We start from the raw sequence: 10922 nt of genomic DNA, 5'->3' as shown, positions 1-10922 counted from the left end.
ATCTTACTCTATCCAAAATGAAAAAAAGTTTTGCCTATAGTTCTACTTTAAGGCTCGGTTCACACTTATGCAAATTGCATGTGGGTTTCCCCGCATCCAATTCGCAGGAAATTGTGACTGGCTCTCTATGGAGTCAGTTCACACGGCTCCGGGGCGGCCGCAGAGCACCCTGGAAAAGGGTCCTGTGCTTAGCTGCATTTAGGTGCAAATTCTGGCAAAATTTTGCCCCCTCATCCCTTATAGGCTGGCTTCACACTGAGTTGGTTTTCAGGCGTTTTAGCGCTAGAAATAGCCTCTAAATAATGCCTGATGTTATGAAAATTTTATAAGCTTCTCTTTATAAGCAAATATTTCTGTGTGCTAATAAGCACAATCATAGCTCTATTTTATAATGCTGGGAAAGCACGCTTGTGTATCTCCAAGTAACACAAACATTTTATTTATGCTGTAAACATGAATAACAAAAGAAAGTGGTGGCTTCAGAATCAGCCAATCAGACACTTCTATTCTTCCAAAACAACCAATCACACACATGTGTATATATATTCAAATAGAATTCCAGAAGTGACGTGTGCCAACAGTCGTGTGCAGAGCCATTTGGCTAGGTTCCCTGTGACACACAAAGTGTTTGAAATAAAATTTGAACACTACTTACTTAGCCCTTGTACACACGGTCGGAGAATCCGTCGGAATGTGTCCTATCGGACCGTGTTGTCGGATAATCAGACTGTGTGTGGTATGCATCGGACTGATTCCGTCGGAATATCCGTCGGACCCAATTTTCCAACTTGTTGGAAATATTTTCCGACCAACTGGTTCGATCGGACATACTCCGATCATGTGTAGAGAATTTTGATCGGACCAAGTGCCACGCATGCTCACATGAAATTCCTACATCAAAGCTATTGGCTACTAGCCTTAACGTAGTCCCATCGTAACGAAATTACATCATCACGTTCTGAATGATCGGATTTTCCGACAACTTAGTCCAACCGTGTGTATGCAACAGTTTCGGACAAGATCCGACGGGCAAAATCCAACGGATTTGGTTGTCGAAATCTCCGACCGTGTGTACAGGGGCTTACAGGGCTCTGAAATAAGGATGAGCTCAGGCGTGTTCGCACACCCCACACGCAGAGCCCGCCAGGAAGTCGGCACTGCGCTGCGCTAATCACAGGTAGTGAGACATTTCCCGATCTCTGCAGCCACGCATCAGGACAATGTCTCACTGCCTGTGATTAGTGCAGTGCCGACATCCTGGCTGGCTCTGCACGTGGGCTGTGTGAACACACCGGAGCTCATCCTTACTCTGAACACGATTGTGTGCACATTCCCACTGCTACCAATGACGCGAGCCATACTCTATCATGGCTCAGTGAGCCATAATTTTTGTATGGTTATGCTATGGTTCCCATGTACGCAGATCTGTTTGCTAGGAGCGTTAATGCAATCGCCATGAGGTTGCCAGTCTCTTGGTGAGGCATAAACAAACATCCCTAAAAGAGCAAACAGATCCACGTGAAGGTCCACGGGAAGGTTTCCGCAGCCAATGGTCTTCCACCAATGTTTTTATGTGCAAATAAGCTCGCATGAGCGTATTACAGCAAAACTGACACGGGGGACATCTGACAACATAGATTAATAAAAATATCCACATCACTGAAAACCTCCCATTCATTTCAGTGACTTCATTTCTTGCAAGCAGCATCTTTGGGGCAGTATGGGAGCGCTGTATACAGCGCTCCAAAAACGCCCTGCCCATTGAAATTAATGGGCAGCACTTCCAAAGCACCTGAAAAGCGATTCGGAAACGTCGCAATATGGGCGCTTTTAACCCCTTCTTCGACCACTAGAGGCGGGTTAAAAGCGCTCTGCCAACGGCCAAAAAGTGCAGCTAAAACGAGCAGCGCTTTGGCGCTAATGCTCGACAGCCCCAGTGTGGAAGTAGCCTAAAACTGAACACCTATTAATTACACAGGTTCCGAGGCTGATTGAGGTGGTAAATAAACTCATTTAATTAGCTTCAGAACGTGTGTAATTAATATGTGTTCAAGTTTAAAGGGATGAGGTGGCAACTCTACCTGATTTGCACCTGAAACGGTGAACAGGAACGTACCAGACTCCTGCTATGAGCCGCCGCCGCAGCTAGTGTGAACCCAGCCTAAGGCAGCATTAGCATGAGGTTTAACAGTGTACCCAAAGGAGTAATAGCGTGATGTTGTAGAGAGTGTGATGTGTAAATGGATAGTTAAAGCGGTTCTTCACCCTAATCTTATCCCTCCCCCCCTCCGGTGCCACAATCGGCACCTTTCAGGGGGGAGGGGGGTGCAGTTACCTGGATAATCCAGGTAACTGCACCCACTTCCGGCCAGACCGCCGCAGACCCCCGCAGACGCTCCGCCCCCCCCCCCCCCCCGTTGTGTTCTGGGAAACACACAGTTCCCAGAGACACAGCGGGGGACCATAAGAGACGCGCAGCGCGACTCGCGCATGCGCAGTAGGGAACCCGGGCAGTGAAGCCGTCATTCTTCACTTCCCGATTCCCTGACAGAGGATGGCGGCGGTGGCAGCAGCGAGACGAGCGATCGCTCGTCATCTGCCGCCGACATCGCTGGAACCTGGGACAGGTAAGTGTGATTTTATTAAAAGTCAGCAGCTGCAATATTAGTAGCTGCTGGCTTTTAATATTTTTTTTTTAGGTGCAGCTCCTCTTTAAGGAAGGGTGTGTCAATAATAGTACATTTAAGGGAGGTTTATTGTGAGGAGGCCTTTAGGATATAATACATTATCAGTGCACTGTGCCAAGAAAAACCAGTGCCAAGCCCACAGTGCTGATGATTGCTGAATGAGCATTGTAATGATATTTCTTGCACTAAAACTTCATAGCTTAACCATTTCAGACATCTCTCTGTGGGGTCATGGATGTGACACACAATAGTCGTGTTCCTATATATACCAATATTCTTTTTTTTTTTAAATATACATTTGATGGTGGTAGAATGTATGCTATTATATTTTTATAATGGTTTTTACATTTGTGTATTTGTTTGATGAATACATTTAAGCAATGCTTGCAATTTTATTCTGTTTCCAGTTCCTCTATTTTTGGGTGCCTTTTCCCTAGTCAATAAACATAGAAGGCCAGTGGAATGAAAACAGAATTGTTTCATCTGCTGTACATTAAGGGCCGGTTCACACAGCGGGCGATGCGAGGCGACACGACTCGCCTCGCTCCCGCAAGTCGCCCCCGTTCTGTACAATGGAACCGTTCTGAGAGGAGCGACTCGAGTCGCTCCGACTCAGAAAAAAGGTTCCTGTACTACTTCTGGGCGACTTCGGGGGCGACTTGCATTGACTTCTATACAGAAGTCATCTGCAAGTCGCCGCTGAGGTCCCTGCAGGTCGCGGCGAGGCAAGTCGGAGACGCCTCGCCGCGCCTGCAGTGTGAACCGGCCCTAAAGAGTATGTCAACTCAACATTTCATATTCCTGATATATGTCTGCTGTACCATGTACGCGTATGAATAAGTATCCTGTTCTCTTTGTATCGCTTTCATTGTGCGAAATACCTGATTTGCTTGCCAGCCCCTCTGCTTTATGCTTAAAAACTGGCCACCCTAGGTATGAGAACACAGCGTGGTCAGTTCTCTAGCTGTGCTGGGAACGCAGCCTATTTTCCTCCAATGATCAGACTTGTCCTGACATGCCCCCCAATGTGCTGCTGTTTCTCCTCCCTCAGTTCTCAATCTAGAGCACTAAATTTCATTTCTGTCTGCTGTCTTATTCCTCTGCTATCAGCAGGAATGACTTCTGACAAGTTTTTCTGACACCAAGAGAAAAATGGTGATGGAGAGGGAACTCCAGCTGATTGACAGCCTCAGCTCTGTTTCTATGAGCTGTGTGAAGGGGGTGTGTCTCTTCCCTCCAATTAGCTCTCAGAGCTCTCCTTACTGAGCTCTGCAGAGTGCCATTTTAGCTCTCAGTCCCCTTTCTTCTGAACTCATAGATCAGCTTTAAAAAATCTGCACTTGAATGACTGCAGATAAACAGATACAACTTATGTAGGAGGATCTGTTTCATCTCTGTGTATCACCTGAGGCCAGCCACTTCACAGGGTATATGTAAGGCTTTACAACCACTTTAATCAATCTAAAGCCGCGTACACACGTAGCGGTATGTCCGACGGGAAAGCGGGACTTTCCGAACGGGCTACTTGCCCACACACGGCACTTGAGCGGACTAATACGGCGTACTAAGTCCACGCAGAGGAAAGTCCGCTCATTTCGAGCGCGTCTCCAGGTGGGCGGGGCCCGCGAGGGAGATGTCGCTGCCCCCGCCGCCTGTTATGGACTTAAAGGGGAACCCAAACACCGAAAAAAATCGGCGTGGGGGTCCCCCCCAAGTCCACAACAGACCCTTGTCCGAGCACGCTACCCGGCCGGCCAGGAAAGGGGGGCGAGCGAGCGCCCCCCCTCCTGAGCCGTACCAGGCCACGTGCCCTCAACATGGGGGGTGCCTTGGGGAAGGGGAGCCGCGCGCCCCCCCCCCACCCCAAAGCACCTTGTCCCCATGTTGATGAGGACAAGGGCCTCTTCCCGACAACCCTGGCCGTTGGTTGTCGGGGTCTGCGGGCGGGGGGCTTATCGGAATCCGGGAGCCCCCTTTAATAAGGGGGTCCCCGGATACCGGCCCCCCACCCTATGTGAATGAGTATGGGGTACAATGTACCCCTACCCATTCACCTGTAAAATAAAAGTACAAAAAAAACACAACACACGAGATAAAATACTTTATTGCACAGCTCGGGGGGTCTTCCGTCTTCGGGGGTCTTCTCGCCGGACTCCTCCGCTATCTTCTTCTAGCTCTTTTACTAGCGGAGGAGCCCGGCTTTCTTCCTCGCCGCCGGCCTCTTCTTCCGACTTCGGGGGTCTTGTCCCCCTCTTCGGTTCTTCTGCCGGGCCACTGCGCCTTCTTATAGCTCTTTTACAGGTGGTGGCCCGGTCTTCTGTCGCCGTCGCCGCCTTCCGTTCTTCTTCTTCCTCTTCTTCTTCTCCAGGAGATGTTGACTCGACGATCTCTCCGGCCGCAATGCCAGGGACGCGCTGCACTGCCACTTATATAGAGACAAGGGGCAGTGTCACATGGGTTTATGTCACATGGGTTGGTCACATTGGTTGATGTCACATGGCGACAGTCCCAGCATCCTCTGGGACTGTGACATCGTAAGGGGGTGGGGTCACCATGTGACACCAACCCATGTGACATAAACCCATGTGACACCGCCCCTTGCCCCTATATAAGTGGCAGCGCAGCGCGTCCCTGGCATTGCGGCCGGAGAGATCGTCGAATCAACATCTCCTGGAGAAGAAGAGGAAGAAGAAGAACGGAAGGCGGCGGCGGCGACAGAAGACCGCGCCACCGCCTGTAAAAGAGCTATAAGAAGGCGCAGTGGCCCGGCAGAAGAACCGAAGAGGGGGACAAGACCCCCGAAGTCGGAAGAAGAGGCCGGCGGCGAGGAAGAAAGCCGGGCTCCTCCGCTAGTAAAAGAGCTAGAAGAAGATAGCGGAGGAGTCCGGCGAGAAGACCCCCGAAGACGGAAGACCCCCGGAGCTGTGCAATAAAGTATTTTATCTCGTGTGTTGTGTTTTTTTTGTACTTTTATTTTACAGGTGAATGGGTAGGGGTACATTGTACCCCATACTCATTCACATAGGGTGGGGGGCCGGTATCCGGGGCCCCCTTATTAAAGGGGGCTCCCGGATTCCGATAAGCCCCCCGCCCGCAGACCCCGACAACCAACGGCCAGGGTGCTTTGGGGTGGGGGGGGCCGCGCAGCCCCCCTTCCCCAAGGCACCCCCATGTTGAGGGCACGCGGTCTGGTACGGCTCAGGAGGGGGTGTGCTCGCTCGCCCCCCCTTTCCTGGCCGGCCAGGTAGCGTGCTCGGACAAGGGTCTGTTGTGGACTTGGGGAGGACCCCCATGCCGATTTTTTTTCGGCGTTGGGGTTCCCCTTTAAGTCCATACCAGGCGGCGGGGCCAGCGACATCTCCTTCGCGGGCCCCGCCTACCTGGAGACCCGCTCAAAATGAGCGGACTTTTCTCCGGGCGGGAAAAGTCCGCTCATTTCAAAAGTAGGGCGGACTGGCACACACACGGCTGGATTGTCCGCCGAAATTCGAGTCCGGCGGGAAGATTGGTGTGCAACACGGCATTCTAAGTCCGCCGTACTTTCGGGTCAAAAAAGTATGCCGGAGGCTACACACGGGGGGATTGTTTGGCGGACTTGAGTTTGCCGGACTTTTCCACCGGATTGTTTGATCGTGTGTACGCGGCATAAGTGCTGTAAGAAGAAAATAAATAGCATCTTCATCCCTTTTGGCATGCAATAAACCTACTCATCAAACATGAAATTGCAGGAGATGACTGTAGTTTGACCTCAAGCTCAGCACAGATGTCCTAGAAAAGTAATAAATTGGAATTTTAGGCTAAATATAAGCCTGCTTAAAAACACTGCTCCACCCTCCTCTTACCTACGCTGTATATTGTTTTAAAAAAAAAAAATAATTGTGTAAATACCTTTTCTTGTATCCGGATACATGATGCAGAAGCTCCGGCTCCTCAGTGTCAGGGAACGTTTAACAACAGGGCTGAAATGACGTGAAGTCATCCACCAGCATCCATTGCCCCAGCATTGTTGGGGCTCCCTCCTCTCCACCGCAACATCTGGTTACTGACACAGGGGAGCTGCTGCTTCTGCATCATATGACTGGACTGAAGGGGATTCAAGAAAAGGTATTGACACAGATCTCTTTTATAGACAGTATACAGCATGGGTATGAGGAAGGGGGAAACAGTTTTCCAAAAATGTATTATATATTATACAGTGGGGGAAATAATTATGTGATTCCCTGCAGATTTTGTAATTTTGCCCACTTACAAAGAAATTAATGGTCTATCATTTTTATCATAGGTGTATTTTAAATGATAGAGACAGAATATCAACCAAAAAGCCAGAAAAAAAACACACAATACAAATGTTATAAATTGAATTGCAGTTCAGTGAATAAAATAAGTATTTAATCCCCAAGAAAAACATGACTTAGTACTTTGTTGGCAAGGACAGAGGTAAGACGTTTCTTACATAGTTAGTGACTAGATTTACACACATCTCAGGAGGGATTTTGGTCCACTCTTCTTTACAGATCTTCTCTAAATCCTTAAGGTTTATTGGCTGTCGCTTTGTGACTCGAAGTTTTAGCTCCCTCCATACATTTTCTATAGGATTAAGGTCTGGAGACTGGCTAGGTCTCTCCATGATCTTAATGTGCTTCTTCTTGTGCCACTTCTTTGTTGACCTGGTGGTATGTTTTGGGTCATTGTCATGCTGGAAAACCCATTCACCACCCATCTTCAGTGTTTTGGCTGAGGAAAGAAGGTTCTCGTCCAAGATTTTATAATACATGGCTCCGTCCATTAGCCCCTCAATGTGGCAAAGTTGGCCTTTACCTTTAGCAGAGAAACAGCCCCAAAGCATAAGGTTTCCACCTCCGTTCTTGACTGTAGGGATGGTGCTCTTAGGGTCATAGTCAGCATTTTTCTTCCTCCAAACACGGCGAATCAAGTTAATGCCAAAAAGCTCAATTTTGATCTCATCTGACCACAGCACTTTCTCCCAATCCTTCCCTGAATCATTTAGATGTTCATTGGCAAACTTCTGATGGGCTTATACATGTGCCTTCTTGAGGAGGGGGACCTTGTGGGCGGTGCAGGATTTCAATCAATGGCAGAGTATTGTGTTTCCAGTGGTTTGTTTGGTGACTGTGGTCCCAACTGCCCTGAGATCATTCACAAGCTCCTTCTGTGTAGTTATGGACTGATCCCTCACTTTTCTCATGATCATCCATACCCCATGAGGTGAAATTTAGCATGGAGCTCGAGGGCGATTATTTTGTATTTCTTCTATTTGAGAATAATTGCTCAAACAGTTGTCGCCTTCTCACCAAATTTCTTGCTGATGGTCTTGAAGCCCATTCCAGCCTTTTGCAGGTCTACAATCTTGTCCAAGACGTCCTTTGACAGCTCTTTGGTCTTGCCCATGATGGTGAGGTTTGAATGAAAGAAAGAGATTACGTGGACAGGTGCCTTTTTATACATATAATGAGTTGTCCCTAGGAGCACCTTCTTAAATTGACAGGACTAATCTGTGTACCAAGTGAGCACATACTGTAGCCAGGCTGTGGGAGCCAGAATTGTTGTTGGTTGGTAGAGATCCAAATACTTCAGAATCAGAAAATATTATTGTCATTTTACAATAACAATCACAAAATGAAACAGAGTTATAGCTCCCTCACATACTTATTTTACTCACTAAACGGCAACTCAACTTATAACATTTGTATCGTGGTTGTTCTGGATTTTTGGTTGATATTCTATCTGTATCATTTAAAATACACCTATGATAATGATGGTAGACCCTTCATTTCTTTGTAAGTGGGCAAACTTACAAAATCTGCAGGGGATCAGATAATTATTTTCCCCACTGTATATATTGTTATTATTTATTATTGTACAGTATTTTTATATCAAAATAAAAGGAGACTGTGCAGTTACAATATAGTTCAATACAAGAGGGTTCAGAGAGCCCTGCCCATGAGAGCTTACAATCTAAAAGGGAGGCTAATAACTGTCAGATGAGCGGATAGAGAAAGTAATAGTATGGTTTTTTAGGTGGAAGTGGGATAGGCTTCCCTAAATGCAAACAGAGTAGGAGATACAGTACAGTAACTGGAGAGATTGGGGTAGGGAGTTGCAGAGGATGAGAAAGGCTTTGGAGAAGTCCTGGAGGCAAGCACTGGAGGAGGTGACTAGGGGGAGAGTTGGTTATGAAAAGAGTAAAGGGCACAGTTTGGGTGGTACTTTCAGATGCAGCGGTAAAGTAGCTTACGGTAGAGTTGTGGATGGCTTTGTATGTTGTTAGTATTTTGAATTATTATATTTGTTGAGCAGAAACCAGTGGAAGGATTGGCAGAGAGGGGTGGAGGGCACTCAAGCCCCATACACACTATCAGTTTTTCTGCTGAGTTTTTCCTTCAGGTTTACCAAAACCATGTAGTAGAAGGGCCTGCCTGATTGCATACAAATTGAAACTCCTAAGGTTTGACCTCATATTATATGCAGGGGCGGACTGACAACTCAAGGGGCCCCCGGGCAATAGGAGATTAAGGGGCCCCAGGCAATCAGACTATGGGGCCACACAGTATACACAAACACACACACAGTATACAATCACACAGGTTACACATACATGTTCACACAGTATACACAGATATGTTTCTATTGGCTGAGAAGGTACTGAAGAGGTGGGGCAGCTATAATCTCAGGATTTTTAGACCAATAGGATGTCGGCAAGGGACATTTCAGAGGCAGATGTAAAAAAAAACATAGATTTTTACATACTGTCCCTGGTTTAACTGAGGCTGGAAACCCTGATGGGGCCCCCTAGTGGCCCGGGGCCCTCGGGCAGTGCCCGGATGGCTTAATGGTCAGTCCGCCCCTGATTATATGGTTTGGGTAAATCTGAAGGAATAACTCAGCAGGAAAACTGATAGTGTGTATGGGGCTTCAATAGTTGTTAAAAGCGGATGAGTCTGGCAGTAACATTCATGATGGACTGAAGGGCATTCCCTGTGTAAAGATAGGCCACCAATGAGAGAGATTGCTAAAGTCATGGCGTGAAATAACAAGGGAGCAAATTTCTATGTACAGTGTACAGAATGCCTCCGGATTTGCCTATTATGAGGAAACAACATTTAAATGTTTTGGTAGTTTTAGAAAAACAAAGCAACTGCAGCTTGAGATGTAAAGGGACTTTAAAAACAATAAATAACAAAGCAATTCAATTACAAAGTGTATATGTAGCAATATATATATTTTTTCGATTTGGATAAATTCAACATTTAAAAAAATGTAACTTTGTAACATCGATTGACACACTATTTATCTCAGCAGAACCCTGGAATCAGTCCTGGTTTTGGGGCTAGGGCTGGTCAGTGGTCAGCTGCTGGGTGATTTCTCTGCGCCATCTAGTGGCCTGTGACAGAAGTGCTGAGCTGTAACAATTCAGAGGGAGTGTCTTGTCCTCTCTGATGAAGTGAGCAGCACATAGAACATGCACAGACATCCTGGAGACTGCAAGCTGCTGGCAGAGGAGCATCAAGGAGAATTCCGAGAAATCCACACACCATTCTCAACTATCTCATCTACAACCCAGTGGATGCTTCTGAAATCTGACACTGAATCTCATCTCTCCTTTTACCAAGCACCCTGATGTCCCTGACTACCCCATCTGCCTCCTTGTAAATGCCAATGCATACACTAGATATCCCAGCTGCCTCTCACTGTGTGATGCATTTCAGGAGAGCAAAGATCCCTTATTTAACATGGGAAATAAGCAAACTATTTTTACTGATGAACAGCTAGATGCTTACCAGGTAAGGACCAGAAAGTGTCATTAATGTATTGGTGTGTGCTATAGTCTCATATACCTGTCATAATTATATTGATGTGTGCCATATACTCTTATACCTGTCATTACTGCAAATCCATTATTAACAGATAATGGATAGTATGGGGGAGCTGTGGATGATTGTATTGGTTCATCTGCTGTTGATGATCACCAGTGTTCATAGACAGAACATTATTATTGTAGTTGTATAAACACATGCATTACACTTTGGATTATTTTGTAGTTGTATAACACAGGTATTACACTCTGGATTATTATTGTAGTTGTATAACACAGGTATTACACTCTGGATTATTATTGTAGTTGTATAACACAGGTATTACACTCTGGATTATTATTGTAGTTGAGTAACACTTGTATTACACTCTGGATTATCATTTTAGTTGTGTAACGCTCCA

General features: G+C 46.7%; 1 protein-coding gene across 3 annotated transcripts in view; it reads left to right on the top strand.

The window, feature by feature from the left end:
- The first annotated feature begins 6633 nt into the window (after positions 1-6633).
- CIB2 (calcium and integrin binding family member 2) overlaps positions 6634-10922 on the top strand; it is a 52557-nt gene continuing 48268 nt past the window's right edge. Inside the window, exons 1-2 of one of the 3 annotated variants that reach the window (XM_077472688.1) lie at positions 6646-6791; positions 10008-10489. In XM_077472688.1, the coding sequence (XP_077328814.1) occupies positions 10439-10489 (51 nt within the window). In that variant the 5' untranslated portion in view covers positions 6646-6791; positions 10008-10438. Of the gene's footprint in view, positions 6792-10004; positions 10490-10922 lie in introns of all 3 variants that reach the window. The other 2 variants (XM_077472689.1, XM_077472690.1) reach the window with 2 other exon arrangements.

The sequence above is a fragment of the Lithobates pipiens genome, unplaced genomic scaffold (assembly GCF_037356315.1).
Source record: "Lithobates pipiens isolate NorthernLeopardFrog02 unplaced genomic scaffold, aLitPip1_a1.2 Scaffold_8, whole genome shotgun sequence".
In the NCBI taxonomy this organism is placed as follows: domain Eukaryota; kingdom Metazoa; phylum Chordata; class Amphibia; order Anura; family Ranidae; genus Lithobates; species Lithobates pipiens.
The sequence above is the reverse complement of the archived record's forward strand: the minus strand, read 5'-3'. Positions and strand labels throughout refer to the sequence as shown.